Source organism: Erithacus rubecula, assembly GCF_903797595.1.
Source record: "Erithacus rubecula genome assembly, chromosome: 1".
Taxonomy (NCBI): domain Eukaryota; kingdom Metazoa; phylum Chordata; class Aves; order Passeriformes; family Muscicapidae; genus Erithacus; species Erithacus rubecula.
Genome location: NC_136658.1, coordinates 95,011,199 through 95,034,322, shown reverse-complemented (window position 1 = coordinate 95,034,322; position 23,124 = coordinate 95,011,199). Strand labels below are relative to the sequence as shown.

Genomic DNA, 23,124 nt, shown 5'->3' with positions numbered 1-23,124 from the left:
ATAAAAAATGTGACCTTATATTTTCTGGCCTGCGTTAGTCCTCTTATAGTCACTCACTGCATCTTTTCTAGGACTTGTCTTCTTATTTCTATTTTCCCATGAAATATCACTTCCTTTCCTTGCAAAGCTGGGTTATTTTCAGGGAAAAAAAATATCAGAACATCTGTGTCAGTATCAAAGTGGTTTTGTAGGATTTAATGGTTTTCGTCCACAGGTTATGTTCTCTCCTAGGAAGCTTCTTTCTTGGCTCCAACCTCATCAGCAAAAACAAAAATTCCCAAATGCCCAGATGTCATAAATGTCTGCTTGTCAAGTACAGACATCCCACAGATCTGGCAATAACCATTTGTGGACTCAATGTCTTCTAGGAACCATAAATAAAATTCACTGTATCAAGGACAAGAACCAGAAGTCAGGAAGAAAAATCAAGATTATATAAAATTTAGCTGTGTACCTGCTTAGTGGCACACGTTGCTTTGCCCTCAAAAAATAGCACATCTACTGCAGAGAGAAGGCTGTAACTTCTGAAATCATGCCATTCAAGTTAGAGAGGTGGTAAATAGAGAAAATTACATTTGAACATTAAGTCATAAATGTAAGATGATTGGCAATTGCTATTTATTCCTCCATCATCTATAAGGCCTCTCTGGTGTTCAAAGCTGTGTGCAGCAGCTGAGCTGAGGTTAGGTGAAGATCTGGCCATTGCAGCCAGTTGAAATGTGAGGATCATACTCCAAGATATAAAATATTGTGAATTCTACTCTGTCTGTAGGTTCACTGATTTGCCTTTTCAGCCATGCCCAGCTGAGGCAGGAATCACCCTGTAGCTGGGGATCACACCCTCATTGTTGCATACTGTGTGCAAGTGGCATGCACACCTCACTGTCAGTGTCCTGACCCTCTGATCTCTGCTCACTCACAAGTAACCAAAAAGCCTTTCCAGCTCACAGCTGTCTTTCCTCACCCAAGCTTTTAATGGGTTCATCACAGAAAAACATTGCCCAGACTAATATTAATCTTCAGTGCCACAGAGGTCTAAAATTTGATTGTTGTGGAAATTCCTTTGGCTGTGGTATTTAAATTCTCAGCCACAATCCCATGTTAATGTAGAATTTATTGTGTCTTGAATAGGTTTGTGCCTTAACATTTCAGTGTTACTCAGCTTCTTGTCACATGTGCTTTTTCTTGCAAAATTAAGTCCAGCTTTATCTAGTACATACTAATGAGTCCAAGCTCATCCTGTTTACGTGTCAGGAGTTTCCTAAGGCTATAGTCACAGGTTGAAAAGTCTACTGTGTATTCTGTCCAAAAAAAAGAATTAAAGAAACAGAGTGGAAAATTAAATCCTTGAGTAAAAAGGCAAAACTAAGAAAATTCCCCCAGCCCTCCAAATAATCACTTGCTTATTCAGGCCTCGTCTGTTGCCAGCAGACTACACACTGATAAAACCAATTTTGGACTATTTAGACTTGAGCAAAAACTCTGTGAGTTTAGGAAGTCAGCATGAAAATCACTGGCATAATGACAAGCTCCAGCAATAAGAAAATTCAATTAAATCATTACACAGAAACATAAGCACTGATGGAGTTTTCACAGCTTTAATGAGGCCAGTATGAAGTTCACCACCCTCTATGAAAGTGTGTTTAATGACTATGGGCTGGGCCACTGCAAGCCATTATTTATTTAAAGTCCTAAAAAGGGAGCTTGTCTTTCACTCTTGATGAGTCTAATCAGCATTAAAAAAATGTTAGCCTAAATAAGATATTTCTCTGCCTTTTTCAGCCTCCCCTTCACTAGCACCAGAGAATAAAGGAAAAATATGAGTTTTGCAGCATTCTCATGTACTGAGAATCAGGCAACTTGGTGAATGAAGAGCAGAGTTCAGCTCTATCCATGGGTCATGGATATACTTTAAAGGATGTGAGGAAATTATTTTCTTACTTCAACAACTGCTAAGTTGTCAAGGGAGAAAGAAAACAGGTGAACTGGGGTTAGGGTGTTCAAGAAAAAGAGCCATGTCTATGGGAAAATAAACAGAGCAGGAAGTTCCTGAGTTTAGAAGTAAAGCATGACCAAATAAATCCACAATTTAACTGATGAGGCGTTTAATGGTGGAGAGCAGAAAATAAGAAAGGTCATGCCTATTCTAGTAAATCAAACAACACAAGGCACGTTTCAGGTTTAACACTGCTTGGCTCAATTCTTTGCCCCATTAAATTGTTAGTGATCTTTGGTATAGTTCAGAAACATTTCAGCTAACGCTATCCAAAAGTTTCCAGTTATGGTTCAAAAGTCAGCAGGGATAATCAGGTGGCACACAGAAGCTTGAATTAGAGAGGAGGGTGGATGCAGAGCCCCACATCATGCAGCAGCAACACCAGGCAGCACTCACAGGCAGTTCCCATTACTGATGCAGATGTAGCTGGAAGCTCCAACTCTATTGCTCCAGTTCCACCTGGCCCCATTTCTGCTCCTGAAAAAAGTAAGAGGTGATGAATTTCTGCCCCAAGACACTGTTTGAGAGTGCAAGATACTGGCATTTATTGCAGTGCTGGGTTCTGGGTGCATGGTCAAAGTTTTTACAAGAAATTAAATCAAAATCAGAAAAAATGTCAGCTGAATGTGTCACGAGACTACTTGCGTGGTCATCTTTATTTCATTTGGTTTATTTCAGATCAGCTCTTGGGAACACTAAGTACTTTGGACTCCATATGGAGTCCTCGAGTCAAAATTTTATTAAGATAAAATTGAACTCCCTCTTTAGGGACTACACAAAATGAAATCCAACACCAAGAAAGAAAGAGAATTACATACTTCTGTACCCATGGGAGAAGTGAAATCCTATTAAAAAAATGCACAGTGGGTAAACACAGCTCCTCACACTTTCCCTCCAACAGCATTTTAGAAATATTTTATTAGGGTTACCACCAGTCTTACAGTTGTTGTGCAGAGCTGGGATGAAAACACTCCTCGGTTTTCAAGAAGCTGTGCTCTGCAACCTTCAGAGGATCTTTTCTGATTTTTGAACTCTGAGTGTCTCCACATACTGCTGCTCCCTATGAAGACAGGACTTTTTGTTGAGTGTTTATAGAACAGATATATGTTATACTGCCTCATAAATACTGTTCTATTCACATTTTCTAGCTAAATAAGCTTTTCTTTGGCTGTTTAAAATTCACCACGCAATACTCAGTGTTTGTAGAAATGTGCTAAATAAAGAGAAGGAAGAAAAAAGAAAGGGAGAAACATGCTTCAGGCAAAGTTTCCCATCACCTTCTTCTTACTGTAATTATCACCAGAAGGCATAGCAAAAAAGGGTTCAGAGCACAATGCTTTATCTAAGGTGATAAACTAATAAAGGTCTGATTTTGATTTTCTGATATTCATCAGTACTGTAAGAAGGCTCCTCTACACCCTGTGTAAATGACACCACAAAAGAGTGGGGACTGATGCCCTTGGGGATGCTAACCTTATTTCCTTCCAGACTGATCCAGCCAGTTTTCAGTGTTCCCACTTCCAAGGAGGCACTCAGCTGTGCTGTTTTCATCAGCATCTCTGTTCTCAAATGCCTCCATGCTCCAGGGGACAGTTTGCAGTCAAGGCAGTTTGCTCAGGAGGATGCTGTATATTGTGCTGACCATGGCCTCTACTCCCTCTTTATAGAGCAGAGAGAAACATCTCTGGAATTAGCCTGATTTTCTGAGGAGCTAGAAGTTATAGAAGTTACTGCTAAGAGAAGCAAGGCAAAAACAGAGGGAAAAAGTAGGATAAGTCCAGGAGGGGACATAGGAGAAAAACAAGCCCTGGGTTGCTACGCTTTTTATAGATGTAGAGGGATTGCCATTTAAATGTTTTGCCAAAGTAAATCAAATATTTATTAAGGAAATCGCCTGCTAGGATGGAAAATTGGAGCTCTTCAGAACCAATGATGTGTTTACCTGAAGCCAATGGAGATTTTTTTATTTTTTTTAATAATCCCACACTATAAGCAAAAGTAAAACCCAGGCCTTGACAGAACAATTCTTCTGTACTGCAACATTTGGAAATAACCCAGGTATTCCAACATTTGATATCTAACATAGCTCAGCTTCCCATTTGCATTTCTAAACAAGCTGCAACCAGTGCTATAGATAATGCCAATAAAACAGGTTGTGTCGCACAATATTCTGATGGGGATGATTTCTGCTTTGTTTTACTGCTCTGCAGCAGATTATCTTGCAAGTGTTTGCTGCAATGCCTGATTATGCCTGATTGAAACACAAAAAAAACCCAGCAGCATATTCTTGCTGGGAACTGTAATCATTTAATCGAATTGTTATGGGGTTTTTAATCCACTGAAAGGAATTAATTCCACTTTAGTCTGAAATGCCTGTACTAGAAAAAACATAAGAAACAAAAATAATAGTAACTTTTGTTTCTTATGTTTTTTTCTAGTAACGTCTCGGTTGCAAAGAAACTCTTTAGAAACCAGAAGGCAGAACACAGAATAAAAACAAATGATACTTGCATCAATGTCTTCTTCCTCTTTACCCAGACTGGAAGCTGCTCCCAGGGATATTTTGTAAAACTTTTCCCCCCAGTTAGTTAGCTGCAGAATCATCTTGAGGTTTTTTTGTCTATTTGTGAGAGTCCTTGAATTTGACGTAGGAACACACATTGATGCACTTTTCAGAGATGGCTTAGTTTGAGGGTATTTAAACATTAGCTATATATCACACAGTTTTCAAGCACTTGAGCAGCAGGTTAAATATGATAAGGCTTTTAAAAATAAAGATTTTGGGGTTTTTTACAGCTTTCCTTCTTTGATGTTATTGATTTTGCAGTTTCCTGTGCAGCTTATTTGTTATGTTTTGGAGCATGATCATGAAAGCTGTTGTTGATGGTCAAGGAAACAGCTGTGAACAGATGGAATATTTTATGTCCATTCTTGTTGCAGGGTCATACAATAATTTGTTTGAATGACCATCAGAGCTGAAAATTTTCTCTTGTCAATGTGAGTTGAAAGATACTTTGACCTATAGTAGCCTAGATAAGGACTGGACATTTTGGAAAAGTACAGAAAGATACTAGTGAGATAACCAGTTTAAAGAATTAAACTTCTGAAATTCAGGTGTCAAATTGTATCTCAAAAAAGAAGTGATGAAAGCTAGCATGCTATTATTTTTGCACCTATAGGAAAAACTTTAAAGAGGTGACAACTGCATTTCCAAAGTTCTGCAGTATTTACATCAGGGTCCCCTTCCTCTTTCCTTGTCTACCTTCCTGCTTCCACCTTCTTCATAAATATAGTCAATTTTATTCAGGCTCATGCTTCTGCCCCTCCAAACTGCTGGTCTCCCTCTGTCCTCTCAAATGTAGCAACTCTTATCTCTTTTTTTTCCCAAACAAATCCTTACAGTTCAAGCATGCCAACCCTGTCCATCCCAACTCTCTGCATCCCTATCAGGGCTGAAGCTTTCTGGAAGGGTTCCTGGCATTTGCCTCACCCAGGTCTTAACACCTTCTCACTTTTCAGACAGCTTCTTGTACATCTCTTCAGCTCACTCAAAAAACCCCCACAATTTTCCACATATCTTTGGGGCTTAGCCCTTTCTGCTTCCATTCCTGGTGTGCCCTACCAGCTGCACCACCATCCCCCAGAGAAATGTCCCCTTGCCACCACCACCCTGCACCTGTGCTGCCCCTCACAGCCCCACCACACCTTGGACATTTTAAACAGAACTCATATTCACAATTATTTTTTAATGGTTTATTATTTAACATGCTTTATATCATTATCTTCTAAGTTCTGTCATCAAAATCCCTGAAGTATCAGAGGGAGGAAATGTTAAGAGAAGAAAATCTGGCTGTGCATTAGCACAACTCAACTAGGTTTGTTGAATGCTCCTTCTATTTTCCTTGTTTAATGAAGGTTGATGAAATGTGGCCTGGTTGTATACATGGGAAAACTGCATCTCATTAGCTGATAACTCATATAAATGTGTAAAATACTGCTACTTGTATTTATGTGCTAAGGAAAGACTTCTATAATCATTTCAAGATAATGAAGACATTGTGATCTCAGTTAAATCTATTTTAGGAAGAAGTAATGAGCCAAAATTCATCTAAATTAAAAAATTTGAAAGCTATGTGCCTTGAGAGTTTGAAAAATGCAATGTCTTACAAGCAATGCCCAGACAATGTAACACAATGAATTTTGAATAGCATTTAGATGCCAAGAAAAGACAGAGCATTCTATTTCAAAATGAAAAATATCAAATTACAGATTTCTGTAAATTCTAGAGAATAGTAATGAGATAAATGAGAGGAAAGGAGTGGAAGGGGAATAAATTAATCTCTTCAAACTTAATGATACAATGATTTGCGTGTAGTTTTTCTGGTTTTACCAGCACTTTTGTTGGAAAAGTTTAAGGAATTCTGTGAAGATGTTACAAAACCTGTACAGCATTTTTCAGCTAAGAAGTTTTGCTGCAATACAGACTTTAGGAAGAACGTGCTACAGGGAAGCCAGAGCAACACCCTAGAATTCTGCTTTTGAAACTCAACTTTGGGGCCTCCATGGTGACCACAGGAGATGCTCTAGCAGAAGCACTGCCTCACTTGGTACCTCACACAACGAGATGTAAGCTTCCCTTGTCCACTTTCACATCCCACTATTTCCAGAAACAGTGGTCAGGGTCCTTTTCAGAGCACCTTCCCACCTCCAGGCTGGATGGATGGCCAGGGAGAGGCAGCAGCCTTGTGCATTATCCCTGCTCAGCACAGACAGTGGGATCATCATAGTGATCATCACTACCTCTCCTTTGTAATGGCACTAAAGGATGTCAAAGTGGCAGTCCTTCTTCTAGTCAGCAAAGTTATCAGAGGTACCCTTAGGCCACACAGCCCCTGAAACTCCTGGATACAAAGATAATGGAAGTATGTAGTGCAGGCTGTGTCCTGTTAACAACCCACAGGGCTGGAAGTAGACTGATACATCAAAAAATTTTTATTTCCAAGCAAGCAGCTCTATGTGTTAGGACAAACTGTTCTGAGGATCATCTCATACTCAAATAACTCAGACCTTGGCACACAGCACCAAGAGTTGCCATTTCTACTGCTGCCCTATAAATATGCTGTCACACTGCTGCCTTTCCTTCCTTTCACTCTTGTTGAAACCCTGGAAACTGAGAATTTTAGACTTTCTGTGCTAAACAGGCACTGACCCCCAGAAAAAAACACTTTCAAGTAGACATGGTGCTCCTCTTTGCTTTCTCCTGACCAGTCCTCAGGGCTGGCTCACCCATACAACTTCTGAAACAGGGAGAGTAAATGACATCAGCTCAGAGTAACTGAAGCTGGGAGGAAAGGTGTTGCCTTACCTGAGGATTAAGGCAGTACTGCAAAGATTCTATGGAAACTGTCATGATTTTAGGTGTTGACAGCATGGCCTCCATATTTTTCAAAGTAAGAATAGGCCCTAGCTGTTCTGAAAAAGGATAAAGTCTAGAAATATGGTTGCATTCATTCACGAAAATATCTTCTGAAAACCTAACACCATTAAATCAATAGTAATAAAATAAGCCTTGGTAATTCTGTACAAACTAAGCCAGCCAAAAAGATTCTGAAAGGATTTTCACTGTTTGTACTCCCATAAATTGTTACTTCCTAGGAGTAGTGTTCTAAATACAGCAAAAAAAAAAAAAAAAACCAGTCTTGAAGAAGGAGTTTTATAATGTCCCTATAAACCTGTAAAATAACAATGCAAGTGCAGGAGCTTTTTTTTTTGTTTTTTTAAAGTGTATCACAGAATGCTGATGTGCAGACTGGAATTATATTCTCAGGAATAAATCTCTGGAACTACCTCTGGATCTATCTACTTATGTCATATTGCATCCATTACAGCAGCATTTGAACACCTTCCAACTACTTACAGTACAAATAATAATCTCTGTCTCTTTTACCACAACAGGGCAGTGCTCATATTTGTGGTTGGCTTGTGTATCTGGAGTCTGTATAGCGTGTATGGCAGCTTGATGCTGTTTCTGGGTACAATTTAGAACAAGTATAACAAGAAAGAACAGAAGTGAAGCAAATTGTTTGTTTGGTAAGACTTTGTGTACATTCAAGCCTAGGAAATTGAATGGCCAAGTATTGCATTTGCTTTTCAAAGCAAGTGTTATTTATCACACCAGCATGTCTCTCATTTTGTAGAGGCAGATTATCATCTCTACTGCTGAAGATTTCTTGTCACACTGGTTCAATCCCATGTGCATGTCCTTTCTTCTAAGATAAACCCTGCATGAAATACTGGTAGTGAGATTTTGATTTTCACAGCCATTTAATAAAAAGTACTTCATTATTCATTCTATACGACTCCCTCTGGAAATAGCAAGCTCTCTTTTAACAGGGAGATGCCTTAGCAGTAAATCATAGGATACCAAACAGGGAAGATAAAGCTTGTGAAGAACTTTTTAATTAAGAGAATGGATGAACAATTCATAATTAATTATTTGGGAATTAATGCCACCTCAATTTATCATCAAACGTTTGCAAAGGCAATACATGCACTTGTATGCCTTTTACAGTCTTTACAGTCTTTAGGGTCAGTACTGAATGCTGGCCCAATCCAATGCAGTATGACAGATGTAGTCAGGTCTACATTAGTCCTTTGTTGACTGCTCTGCAGAAATTGTATGAAGGATGATGTCAGTAATCATTTAAATGCTCAGTTCTTTGCAGATGAAAGGACCAGGAAATTAAAACTTGTGCTTATTTATTATTTCATTGTGACTGGCTGTAAATTGTTATGCAATGATTTGTGTAATCTTTGTAGGTACAATTTGAAAATAGTTTGATATTATGAATTCCCTGTGTTTAATTCATGAAGACTGCAATTTCGTTTCACATACAGACTTTTCCTTTGCTCACCATTGGTTGTTTTATCTCTTCATTTTATTTTGTACTGAAATTCTCAAAGATGGTGATTCAGGGCTAATAGCTGAGCAGGGATGCCATCTTTCTGCCAGCATGTGTCACATAACCTGTTATGAAGACATTGGGCAGCTATTCTCTGCTAACTTTGTCACTCATAAAATCATACATACAGCGTCTCAGCATCACCAAGGCCCTTCCTCTACCAGGGTCACTATGTGCACCATCACCAGCATCATTTCCCACATGGTGAGATCGTGTACCAGGTCTCCTAAGCAATTTCTCACACACATCTGGCACCACAGCAAGGAGATCCTGAGCATGTCAGCTGGAATAAATACATTTTGTTCACATGCTCATGATAGAAGAGCCCACTGAATCTTCAGAAGGGAGAATGCTAGGGAAGAAACTATGAACTCTTCATAGCCAGAGCAATTCAACCAGTCCACTTCAGGCTCTCCCCATCTCCAGGATAACCCCCTAAAAAGAGTCAGTATGAAAACCACAGAATGGTTGAACTCTTCTAGTCATTACATTTTTTTCATCCTCTGTTCACATGGATATTTGATGGTCTAAAATGTTCAGTAACACATTAGTCAGCTGCTTTCCTAAACCTGAATTTCAAGAGGGAAGTAACCAAGCAGACAATTACTGAGTGGGGACCTAGATAACCTAAGAAGCCAATAAAAGTTTTAATTGACACAGAAAATTTTGGTCTAAATATAGAGACAGAGAAAGGAGATAGAATGATAGTTACATGTCAGAACAGAGACCCTGAAGAAAAGAGATATCAATGCTGCAGAAAGAGGATTCTGGGCACTCCAAGCCCAAGAACAGTTCCAAAGGAGAAAACTGGAGTATGTGTATATATGGAGACATTCTGATTCTGATTGCTCATGCAAGGTAACAAAACATTACCATTTTCTAGATCACTTGCCACTTGCGTCTCCACACAGCCAGAACTTTGAGAAAGAGTAAACAACAGTGTGTGAGGGACACCAAGAGATCATCATTGTTCCTGGCTAGTTCAGGTTTCTAGACATTTAAGACCTTTTTCTGAGAAAGTTGCCAAGCTTTCATAGACAATGTTTATCAACACCAGAATTACTGAAGTGGCAGAAAGTTTAAAAGGATAGAGGTTTAACAGCAGCCATCCCAGCAGTATGACATATATTTAACTTCTTTAAAAGTTCACATTTTTCCACCCCTCAGAACATCTCAGTGAAATGCAACCTAGATAATGAGACACAGAAGCAGCAATTAATGAATTCACAAAGGAAAATACATTCACTTTTAGTGTTATAAAACCAGCTCCTGTATAAAGATATTTAATTTAGATGTCAAAATATTTTGAGAGTTTCCAACACTACTCTATATTAGTAATTGCCATACCTGAGGTTCTTTTGCAACTTTTATTCAGATCAAGAAGAGAAAGATTACGTGAAGTCTTCAGGACCTACATGTTATATGTAGTCCACTCCTTTGGGTTTGCATGCGTCTAGAAACTCCTGGAAAAGTTCTTATTTCTGATTTGGGATTTTTTGGTGGAGGAAATCAGAGGTATAGATCCATTTGTCTGGAATTTCTGTACTGCTATTAAGTGCAAAGGTTCCTGAGGTTTTGTTGTCTATGCAAAACCCCACTCCAGAGCACTGGCTTAGCCAACTCTAAAACTACTTAGGCTGCTGGAGATTTGCTGTAGACATTGCTTGTATGTCCAAGCTGCCTTGGTGTTCCTATACAGAAATAAATCAGCAATATCCCCATGAACAGTAGATCCAACATGAGTAGACATCAGTAGCAGAGGTCTTCCTGTGCATTTACCAGGCAATATATAAACAAGTACTTCTGGCATGTCCAAGACTCAGATTTCACCTCTCCTGCCCAGAAGCAGAAATCACCTTCCCATAGATCACCAATAGTCAGATCCCATGGCTAAGAGCTGAGAATATACTGAAGGGAAGGCCAATGTGACTCACCTCCCTCGGGCCTCGCCTAAGTTTTTTTGAGAAAAGTTGTTTCCCTTCTTATGCCCTCATTCCTAGGGAGACCTTCACTGTGGTAGGTCCTCAGATACTTCTGCACAAGGACAAATTACACTGAGAGAGCAATAGCCAATGTTTCCATGCAAATAACAGCCCAGGAGAGCATTCTCACTGAAATAACATAATGGAGGTAAAATTATACAGAGGAGCTGGGTCCAATTCATGACTAGAAAACTGAAGTAAAACAAACTGATGATGCTCAAAATATGTAACATTTTTCTCATTAGTCATTCCTACTGCAACAGACATGATATTTGTTCCCCTAAACTGTGGGTTTTCTTCTCTATGTTGGCCAAAATATTTCTGTCTGGAGCACTGCAGCATCCCTGGCTAAGCCAGTAGAATGGCTTGCCAAATAATGTCTGTGGACATACAAAAAACTGGAATGAAAAACAAAATGTTGATGCTGGCCTATAAACAGGAGTCAGGCTTTCAAGGTCAGTGAGAGGTAAGTGGTTTGTTTTTTCTCATGGGGGTAAGTATTAAGCCTCTGAGGCTTAGAAGGAAATTAAGCCCAGATGTTTCATTTTCTAAGGAAGTGATGTACTCAGCAAACTATTCAATAATCAGAGGGGGCACATTCATTTCACTGTCACCTAAAAGAAAGAGAGTTGTGTTGTTTTTTGAGAGAACAGCTGCAGATAAAGATCCCTTCATGCAGCAGTTTCTTCACTTGTTCTCACTTACCTTTAAATACGCAGCAGAAGTACCTAAGCTTGTATCTGTTTGGTTGAAGGTCATTGGAGGCAGCCAGAGAGCTTAGCTCAGAGACTAGATATGATCTCTGTCTCCTGGAGATGCAAGGCTTCAATGACTACAAAGGAAGTACAGGCACTACAGCTAGAAGGTTAAAGTTGATAGAATAAACACAGGTAACAGTACAAAGGTTTTTCAGGTAATTCCCTTGGACACCAAACTGCCTTCCTGGCTTGAACCAGGATATGGCTTTGAACGTACTTCATGGTTTGAAACCACAGATATGGTTTTCAGCTTTGGATCCCTCCTTGTGAATTAAGGGTTTAAAAGTCATGCACTTGTCTTCTACTATATCTGTCTTTTTGTCTTCCTCTCCTTCCTGTTAGTCAGCTCCTCAGTCAGTTTCAAGTTTCACAGATCTAATGTTGATCCCTAGAGAAGCACCCCAGAAAACCTCAAGATCCCTGATACTAACAAGCCACCTGTAGCTCCTTGGCTACAGGATACTTATGAGCACTTCAGGAGTCATTCTTACATCAAAGCTGTGCCTCCCAGGGCTGTGCTGGTCTCACAGACAATGAGTTATCTAAATCCTTGGCTGCTAGAAGAAGCTGCTGAAGCTGACTTTGCTGGATTACAATCCACCTTTGTACCTAACTCAAGAGTCATTGTCATCTCCTGTCCTCGTGCTCAGAACATTCTGTAGCTTTTGGAGCAGTGTGACAGACATCTTGTCCTTCTCAGTCTGAGAGCAATGCATTTGCAGGGTCAGGCAGCCTCCCCTTATTTGGAGCAGGTGTCCATGAGTACACACTCAACTTACATTCTGCATTCCTTCCCAGTGCATTTCCAGTGTCAGTTCAAAGCCTCTGTGACTAAAGTCATTGATAGCCAAGGATAAAGATAACACCTCATGAAAGAGCTCCTGTAGCTGGGAGATTGGCCAGCATGCTCTGGTCTGCCTCAGGATCTCTGCAGTTATGTGCAGAATTAGTTTCCTCACTGTACTGAGCACAGTCATTTACAATTGTGAAAATTCAAAGGGTCATGGAAACACCATTAGTGAGGCAGTCTGCAACAACAGCTCCTGGTGAGAGTGAGCTATTCAAACAACCAAGGGCTCGGGCTCACAAACAAGCAGTCATTGTTAATAGCAGTAGATACAACAGGTAGGTACAAGAAATAACAGAAGAAGGGAAGAAAAGAAGAAAGATGGAAGGCAATGCTAAGAAATCAAGCAGCTACAAGACCTGACAAAGTACATAACTGAGTGATTTCAATTGGATTCAACATGTTCTGACTAACCTCTGGTCAATAAAAAGCTGATTTTTAAGGTTATGCAGAAGTTAACACTTGCACAATAATGGAGAGAACTGATCCCAAGCTACAGGACTTGTAGAACCACTTTCCACACATAGATGCCTATTCATTTTGGTGAAATCTGTTTACCTTTCAGGGAGTTTGTGGTATTTCAAAAACCAATAAAGACATTCAGTGCACAAATAACACAAATAAAAACCTATAAATTATTTAAGAATCCAGTTGTATCTCTGATATGCTATGTTTATCAAAGCAGGGGGGGTAAAGAAACAAACAAACAAAAACCAAAAAAAAAAAAAAATCCACTGAGCAATGTTGCATTAAAATGCTGAATGTTATGTAGTTGTTATTGATCATATGTAATTTAAAAATTTGTACAGTAACAGACAACTCAGTGAATGAAATATTAGTTCAGGGAATTAACCTGTATGAGTTTTGTGGACTAGATTCTAGTAATATGGAATACATGCATTTGGAAATCTTTTTAGAGTTACTGATGTTACAAAAACTGAAGGAGAAGGGGAATAATGAAGATAGGTACAGTGCAGTTTTGATTCAGCAGTGTTTCTTGGGGCTACATTCAGGCAGGAGAAGCTGATATCAAACACTTTGCATGCAGCAGCACTTAAGCCAAGAGAATGTGGAAGCTATTCAGCCTAGACAGAACAACAGGATTTACCAGGAGATCCAGTCCTGCCCCTCACTGCTGTGTCACAGCCTTTTGGCCACACAGCTCTTACCCGATCCAAGGCAGAGCCTCTCTGGAATCAAAACCTGGCCACATCTTCTGATGTCTTTACAGTCTTCAGTCTTACCGTGACCTTTTCACATGTTACCTGCTGACTGCAAAGCACTTCTAGCAATATTAATATTTTCTCAGTTAAAAATAATAATGACAAATGTGAAACAATGACATTTTTTCATAATAAAGAAATGGTAGTATGACATTTGTATTTCCTAATAAAAATGGTAAATGCTTTTGTTGTATAATAATGCCAAAATAACAACACATGAAATAAATCCAATTACTAAAGACTAAAAGAATAAAATTCAAATATGAAAATGTAATATTATAACGTTTTATTGTGTGTACATACTGAATACAATTACCACATAAAATTCTCATCTAAATCATTGTAAGCTGCTGTGCCATATATTCCAGTGTTAAGTGTTCAGGAATGGAAATCTAGGAGTTAGTTGAATATTCAGTTTTCTTTTGCTTTTCAGACTCTGGACATCTGCATGGTACAAAATTCTTTTGTTATCTTTCAAGAAAAAGGCAGACTTCATGCCATCTGAAAGGTGAGAAGAGACAGCATATTTAGCAAGGCAGAGGTACACGAGTCAGGGCTATTTGGCAGATCTTTTTCTCCTCCAGAGAAACCAGCTCAGACTCCTTGTGCCGCTGTTTCAGACAGAAGGCTCTGCTTTACCATTTACAATGCTGCCATCTATTGACGTCGGTGGGCTTTTATCTCATGATCCGGTTATTGGTGGTTATTTTCCTTCAGCAACTTTTTGCACTTGTGTTTGCACTTGTATTTTTCTCGATGGGATTTATCTGACTAAACATACACATCTACAATAACAGCACCACGTGAGAATTGCCTCAGGCTTCCTTGAAAATCACTGGAAGAAAAAAGCACTTCTGGAGTGTGATTTGCTTTTACTCAAAGTACATAACCAACATACACCAGATGAACAGCACCTAAAATGCATTACTGTGCTTTGCCCGTGGCTATAATGGTATCTGGAGAGGGACTGGCTCAGCTGTAGAGATCACTGTCAGACTGTAAGTGGGCACAGAAAGACAGCAAAAGGAATATTACCCCCTGTCCCAGTGGGGGACGTTTTTAGAGGTGCTCCTGACATTTAATTCACTGTACATTCATGTACAATGAGGCCACAGGAGATAAGAAGAGAGATATGAGGAGCATCCAACTTTGGATAAAACTATTGGCATTTGGTTTAGAAGTCTAGCTCCACTTCATATTTTCTTTGGCAGTAAAATTGTCTTAAAGATATTTTACCTCTCCTCAACTCTGCCTCTGGTAGCCTGTCCCTCAGAAAGCCAGGGGTAAGAGAAATTTCACATGTAGTTTCCCACACACAAACACAGCCACACACCTTCCCCCTCCCTCTCCCCAAAAGGAACATCTTTTCCTGTAAATTTTATTAATTGTAGATTCAGATTGTACAGGAGCTAGACCTAAGAAGGATTTGTTTTAATCCAAACAAAGAATTTAAATAAAGATTGAAAATCTGCTACAAATAAAGTAAAATATGATTTTGTCTTAGTGAAGAACAAGTGGAGTCAATAATTGCAACACCTTGGACAATCTGCAGTTCTAAATGCCATTTATTTTGAATTATATTTAACTCACTTCAATAACACAGTCTTTGCAAAATAATGGTCTACATACAAATTTGCACAAGTTGTGCAGAACCACACACTTGGGTGTGACAGATGTATCATTCTTGAACAGCAGAACAAGAAAAAGAGGTTCCTACCCACTTTCCAACTTCCAGTCATTGCCACTGTGCATTGGAAATTACCTCCCCTTCAGATCTGATGCCCTGAACACTTTTTCAGCTTATGTAAGTGTGCTGCAGATTTAAACTTTCTACACCTTTTTTTTTTTTTTTTTTTTTTTTTTTTTTTTACAAATCTCCAGCCATTAAACTCATAGCTTCTTAAAGAATAAGTTAATGAAATTTATTTGCTAATTAATGAATCAGAGTACCAACAAATATTCCCTGAGACTTGACAACTGCAAATGCTGTTTCTTATGAAGAAATTTCTGTATTCTAATAGGTAGTCTTGTCCAACATTTTGTTTTCTTGCCAGGAAACATATCCCAGCAAAGAGTGTCCTTATTTTTAGCCTATTGGAGCAACACTGAAAGCTACAAAGAACACAGCCATGGAAGAAAGTAGTTCAAGAGGGACATGCTGCACTATGGGACACCATTGACAAAACTGATCAATAAAAGCAAGGCTCCCCTGTGATGCTTCCATCCCTCAGCCTGTGAGAGATCTCATGCTGGAATCAATAGGACCAAATCATTAGTTTTGAGAAAGAAATTGCAGGGGTATTCGCTTCATTCTAGACTCAGTTTATATTTTTTATGTTTTATGGGTGTAGAGTGGGTGTAGAAAATGGGTGTAGAAAAAATGTATTCACCAATCAAAAATTAATATGACACCTTCTCTACTGTTGGGTTGGGAGGGACCATGTAAAGCGGCTTCCTTTAAAAGCAAACCTTGCCAGGGTGCTCCTTCTCCTCTAATAAAATAGATTTTAAACTCATTAAATATCTACATGGTCTTCCCAGGAAACACAGCTCATACAGCAGCAGATATCTTATGAAGTGAAAGATTCAAAAGGGAAATCCGGGGAAAGGGACCAGGCTTAGTGTAGAGCAGCCCTTGTAACACACGTGTGTGTTACAGCCCATCGTGAGTTATCCAGAGAAAGGCACAGACAATGGGAGGCACGGTCTGTTAAGGATGCTGGGCTATTCAGTGTGGTACAGCTGAGGGGGTTTATTGACCATGAAGAAACACACAACAACATTATGGCACCAAGTAATAGCTGGCAAATTTAATATAGAGAGTGTAAAATGCTACTCAGGAGAAAATGCAATCCCTGCTCTGCCAGCTATGACAGGTCCCCAAGGGGCTGCTCATTCACAGTCCCGTGAAAATACCGGCTGAGTACAGAACCTGAACAGAAAAATTAAGACACTAACTATGGAAAAAATAATAACCAGAGGGTAAAATGTAGCCGTGCCACACCACCACCACCGCAGCGCACACATGTTCTGAGTATCACATCAGCTTGGTGAGCACCGTGTGTGCCCTGGGACTGGAGATGGCGGCAGCGAGGGATGAGGTGGGCAGCAGGAGCTGAGAACTTGGCAGAGAGGGGCGATGGAGCTGGTGAAGGGCAGGAGCACAGAGAGGAGCGGCTGAGCGAGCCGGGGTGCCCAGCCTGGAGAACAGGAGGCTCAGGGGGAGCCCTCCACTCCCTACAAATCCCTGGAAGGAGCCTCCAGTGAGGCCTCTTCCTGGCTTCTTTCCTCAGGACAAGATGAGATCATGTTGGGCTGTGTCCGGGAAGGTTTAGGTTGGACATTAGAAGTTTTTCGCAGAAAGGGCGATTAGACATTGGAATAAACTGCCAGGGAGGTGGTTAAGGAAAGACTGGACGTGGCGCTCAGTGCCGTGGTTTAGTTGACAAGGTGGTGTTCGGTCAGAGGCTGAACTCGATGATGCCGCAGGTCTTTCCCAAACTAACCGCTCATGTTAAGCTGGCAGCGCCGCGCCGTGAGGGGCCGGCGGCTCCCGGGCGGCTGCGGGAGCGGGCCCGGGCGGCGCGTCCCCTCACCGCGAGATGGCGCCGCGGGCCCGGCAGCGCCCGGCGGAAGCGGCGGGGAAGGCGCGCTCGGCCCCGCCGGAACGGAGCGAGGCGGCGCCGGAGGCGGCTCTGCGCGGCTCTCGCCGCCCGCCGGAGCCCCGCGCTGCCCGGGTGGGTGCGGGGACGGCGGGGCCCCCCGCAGGCTGAGCCCGGGCCTGGCCTGCAGAGGGGACCGCGCTGAGGGCGGTGGCAGCCGGGGCGAAACGGCGGCGGGAGCGGGAAAGCGAAGGGCTCAGGCGGGAGATGCGGGAGCCTTGGCGGGGCCAGGGGCGGTGATGGTGGCAGCGGGCGGTGGCGGCGGCAGCGGTGCGGGCGCGGGGCTTTGTCCTTGCCCTGCGGTTGATGGCGAGAGGCGGCGGTGAGCGAGCTCGGGCAGGAGGCCTGTGCTCCTGCAGCCCCTGGGGTAACTGTGTGCCCTCGCTGAAACGGGAGCTGCTCTTCGCTTCTGCCAGCCTTTCAGTCACTTGCCGGAGTCTGGCACGACATCTGTGAGACCAGGAAGTTATTTACGCCTTCAAAAGCTGTACTGGAGAAGTTCCATGCTGTTCCTTGTTTATAACTAAATTAACCAGATGAAACATAAGCTAACTGGGCTACTGATAGATTTACAGCTTTTAGCACTTTATTTCTTCCCTCTGGTTTTTGGCCAAAATAGCTTTTGGGTTTATGTCCTGGAGCTCAGAGAATAAAGACCCTCTTTTGGGGAGCCACAGTGGATTACACTGCCTTGGCTTCTCATAGGCCCAAAAAAATCTGTAATGCATACGCTAAAATTTGAGAACATTTGTTTTGCATTGTGTTAATTTGTTTCCCTTCCATTCGCAGGAGTTGCTGCTGTTGTTTTAAGCACATTGATGTGAACATCATAGTGATAGGTGGGTCTTCATAGCACCTCTGTTGGGATGAGAAGCAGCTGTAACTGTGTCCTAAGTGCTGGACAAGTCTTGTATTTACAGCCATTCACAAACCAGAATGCAGTGTATAGCATTGGGAATTTTTACCCCTTCTTTTGCAGAGAAATAACTTTTCCTGCCAACTGTCCCAGCAATCACAGGCTTGTGTTTCTGCGTGACTGTAACTAGGGCATTTTGGTATTACAGTAAACGTCACAGCAATGCACAGTGATAATCTGAAGCACAGAATGTCAGACCACTTTTCAGACATTTCCCTCTTCTGGTGGTAATTCTGCATCAGAGTAAGCATCAGAAGTGTAAAATGAAGTAGTGTTCATGGGAGGATACACTCTATGTTATGCTCACATTTTTTAGCTGGTATATACTAAGGTGAGTTCAAAATATACAGCACAAAACTGTGTTTAATCCCTTAAACTGTGAAATTTACTGCCGGGGGATTTATTGGAAACACCTGTTACGCATGGGGATTTTGGCTTTAAAATCCAAAACCAGTTTGCAGATGAAAAAAAAAAAGCATCTGAATTTCTGCTTTCTGAAATAGGAGAAATGTACCTAGAAAAGAAATTCACTTAAGAATATGTTAGTGTTGCATTTTACTGAGTATCTCTTCCTAGCCATTGCCAGAAACTGGATACTGAGTTTGGGCATCTCTGACCTGACTGGAGACACATCTCACAGCAGGGACAAAAGCAGCAGTGGGCACTGGGGCTGGTCAGTTGTCTGTTGTTAGGGGCATTTCCAATTCAAATATAGTTGGCTTTTTCAGGAAACTTTCCATAAATGTGTTTCGTTGAAACCTGCTGAGTTTATTGAAATTCAGCCTTCCTTTAATAACATACGATGTTTTTACCAAAATATCATGCAAGAGGTTAGTTAATCTTGTGTCAATGGATACTGTGAATAGTGGAACCCTCATTGATCCTGCAGTGGGCTCGGAGTTGTCACTGTTTTGTCTGTGTGGCCACACTGTATCCAACACACTGCTAGTCCCAGAGTGGGATTTACTTCCCGAGTTATAAACCCCCGTGCATTGATTTTATGGTATGACAGACATTGTCTTAATTTCTATTGACTCCAAGGGAATTAAATGCTATCATTGCTTTGATCAGGTTTATTTATTTTCTCTAATGCTCACCTGCTTCAAGCTGGTAAGGGAGACATGTTTTGATGAAAGGAAATACATCCCTGGTTCATTATCAGTGGAGAAATAATTTAAAATTGGGAAAGGAAGTTAAAAAAATTTCCATCATTGATGATCAGTTTAAGCAAACAAATCTCTTTCCCATTTTATATTGTACATTTGCTGGTGAGTTCCATATGTTCAGTTGCTCCATAGTTCATTTTTAAGTATTAATTATAGATGTAGAACTGTTACATTTATTTTTTTCTGCTGCTTGTCATGTTTCATATTTTATGTAGTTTGTTTTGGAAGAGTAATTCCTCTGAAAATAAACTCATTTTTTAATTTAGTGTCCTGGCTTGCAGCATTTTTATGCTCTGTTTTATATTTGTAGTCTAATGTTTCATAAATAATTTATGAAAATAATTAAGGTTTCTGTATTTGGCAAAACAAATTTTTCATATTTGGTAAACTAATATAGTTAGATGGTTTTGCCAGGGTTTTTCCCCTCTTTCCCTTTCAGAAAGCATATGTACGTGTTGTGTATTAATAATAAAGTATCAGACTTTACCAATTACTGCTTTAAAAATTATTTAGATTGAGATCAGTCCTGATTTCTGTTTATTCTGAAGCTGTTTCAAAGAAATTTTTGACATGTAGGAATTAGAGTGAACATGAAAATTAAACACACTTCTTTGAAGTGGAAAATGAAATTGGCTATCATGGGCTTAGGTTTTTTAAGTATGAGAAAAATACCTTATGGCAATCTTGGCAGTATGCAGATGTATCTGGGAAAGAGACAAAAAGTATATGTGCACATCATGAGAGTGGGGGTGAAAGTTTGGAGGAAGGCAGTGGTTGGATTTCAGATGTTTGAGATGCACAAAGAGGGATGGCACAGCAGTCTTTTATTGTGTGCATGGGTTTTGAGGGTTACAAAATGCTGTAGTGTTTTGCAGTGATCTCAGTGCTGGGTTTCCTTTTTCCTCCAAGCAGGCAGGAGAGAATCCAATGATTCACATGCTTTAATTGCCTAATGCCTGAATCTGCAGCCTTTGCTGGCATGAGTTGTTATCAACTGCAGTGGGAGTGCTGCTGTATGTAGATCTTCTTGCAGACAGATGGGTGTTACCAGGGGTTTATGGCTTTGAGCTTAGTGTGGGCTTTGGAAAGGACAGTCATTTGCTTTTGTGGTTGCTGCATGATTTGCTTTTTGTTTGACCATTCCATTCTCCTTGCAAGCAGCATGGCTTGTCTTAAGTGACAAAAAATTGCTCTTTAATCAGTATCATTAAATATGAGGCAGACCACAACTGGTCTATGTACTGTGTTCATATGCATTTTGAAAAACCCTGGCTTTATCCTGGTATAAATCTACAACAGTTTTAAGTGCTGTCTTGGCTATATTCCAGTGTTTCTGGGAATAGCATTTGACCATCTCTTAAGAGTAGCAATAAGTAGTTTAGTGTATTCTATTTCTGTTACCTTTCACTGGCAGCTAAAATAAAGTTCAGGCTGAGGGTGAGAATGTCAGGAGAAATATGTGAAGGAAGCAGCTAACCTATTAGTGTAATAAATAAATAAAATAATATGTAATAAGTAATAAAATAATTGTCAGATAAGAGAAGACTAGGAATATTTCTCAGCAATATGTATTGGTAAACCACCTGGAAATTATGGTAATTATAAATCCTGCCTGATGATTATAGAGCTCTTGAACTCCCTTTCTACCCCCACAGCCATTTATTATGTTTTTTGGTTTTTTTCCCTGTGCAGTTGCCTTTCTTCCTTATGCCCTTTCCACACGTTTAAAAAATGTGATTGCAACTTAACTGATCTGTGTTTTCTTCATGGGAGGCAGGATCAGATGCCGGAAAGAAAAAGGAAAACAAAAAAAAGAAAAAGGCAAAGAGAAAGAAGGCACTATATGTGGTCAGAAATGCAGCACAGGTTAAACAGAAACCTCACTGCATGAGTAGAATCAGGATGGGTTTAATCATTTTATGGCAATTGCTTATTTTATACAAGTTCCTGTGCAGACACAGTTAAGAAGTGAGAACAATTTGTTTGACATTAATTTTGAGACTAAAAGTTGTAGAAGCATGAGGAAAGAGAAAACCAGTGGAGGAAATGTTCAGTTCCAGCATTTCAGGCTACATTTTGTAGAAGGCTCCCTTTTAACTTTCTTATTGAAGTAGGGAATTTTAATGAATGGGGTTTTTACTGCTGCTTATCAAAATCTATCAGTAAGAGACTTGAACGTGCCAAACAGAGAAGGGATGCTTAACAACTGTTGGTTATAGTATTCAAATATAATAAAAAATGTATTCAATGCCTGTGGGCATCTTAGTACATATATTTTTATGAATTAAAAAGCTACTCTTTTCTTTCCTAGTTCACGTTGATCATCACCAGAACAAACTCCACAAGATGGTAAGAGATCTTCATGGGTTTCTATGTGATAGCTTTTATATATAAAATGCATCTAAACACTTCTATTGAACTGTGAATGCAGACATATAAAAATTAGATGTAAAAGTCACTAAATTGCTTTGAAAATAGAATTCATATTACAACAATGAGTGATTTGTCTATTCCTGGGAAGACTCCAGAGAACTAACAGGAGAATAACAGAGGACTGATCATTTGCCTTAGATTTATAGCTTTTGTTTCCTTTAGGAAATCTCTTATTTCCATTTATTCCACAGCTGAAAAAGCACAGACACAGAATTAAGTGAGACTAAAAGTGTTCCTTTCCCTTTTCCATTCAAAAACATTTCTGTAATTTCTTTTTTAACAGATGTATTTTTAAAATTCAAATGTAAGAGTGGTTTTCAAGGGTCACTTTCAACAAAAAACCCCTCACAAAAAGTAGTTGGACAAGCACCAGCATCACAGTTCTGTCTGTATGAACTGGCTTTTTGTCTTCTTTTCCCTTAACAACTGGAGCTAGTCAGCCAGTCAAATCAACCAACTTGATTCCAGAGCTTTCAGTAAAGTCATCAAGTTCCTTTTTAGAAACATTTTATAAGAACTGGAGATAATTTTTGAGCTTTAAAAGAATATATTGTCTTCTTTGCAGATATATAGAATGTAGGAGATACCTGATTTTGTCAAGCTTCATGGTCTTCTAAAACTGGATTTTAAAGTATTTAATATTTAAGGGGAAAGAAAATAGGCAAATGGTTTAAAAGTAGCTTGGAAATGTATCAGATTTGATAATAGGACATTCTCATCTGTCTCCTGGAGGATGAGGAGTCAGTATGACATTCTTGAGCTAACGGAAACAGTAAATAAAACATTGCTCATCCTAGCAGTTAGGTAGTTGAATGATTAAGGATGAAGAAATTCCATATGGAAGGCAGATGCTTTCCTTCTACCCACTCATTTTGTGAGTGATGCATTTTGGGAACTCCAAGTGCATGGTATTGTAGCAGTGCAGTGTTAGACCAAGAGGAGAAGAGCAGTCAAGTTTCATGTTCATTAATTCTTTCTTTTCAGGAAAGATTAGTTCTCTGCACTTCTAAATCACATAGCTGAGCTACACAGCCCTTCACAAATAGGCTGCAGATTTTGATCCTTAAGGAATGCAAGTTTGTTGTGGAGAGTTTTCATTATGTACTCTATTAGCTGAAGATATTTTGTTTCTGAGGGCACTTAGCAATGACCTTAAAAAGGTATAGATTGATCTCTTAT

General features: G+C 40.0%; 1 protein-coding gene across 1 annotated transcript in view; it reads left to right on the top strand.

The window, feature by feature from the left end:
- Positions 1–17,225: 17,225 nt before the first annotated feature.
- Positions 17,226–23,124, top strand: part of GEMIN8 (gem nuclear organelle associated protein 8) — a 28,166-nt gene continuing 22,267 nt past the window's right edge. The window contains exons 1-3 of the mRNA XM_079307485.1: positions 17,226–17,505; positions 18,220–18,269; positions 21,824–21,861. Of these exons, the coding sequence (XP_079163611.1) occupies positions 17,246–17,505; positions 18,220–18,269; positions 21,824–21,861 (348 nt within the window). The 5' untranslated portion in view covers positions 17,226–17,245. The remainder of the gene's footprint in view (positions 17,506–18,219; positions 18,270–21,823; positions 21,862–23,124) is intronic.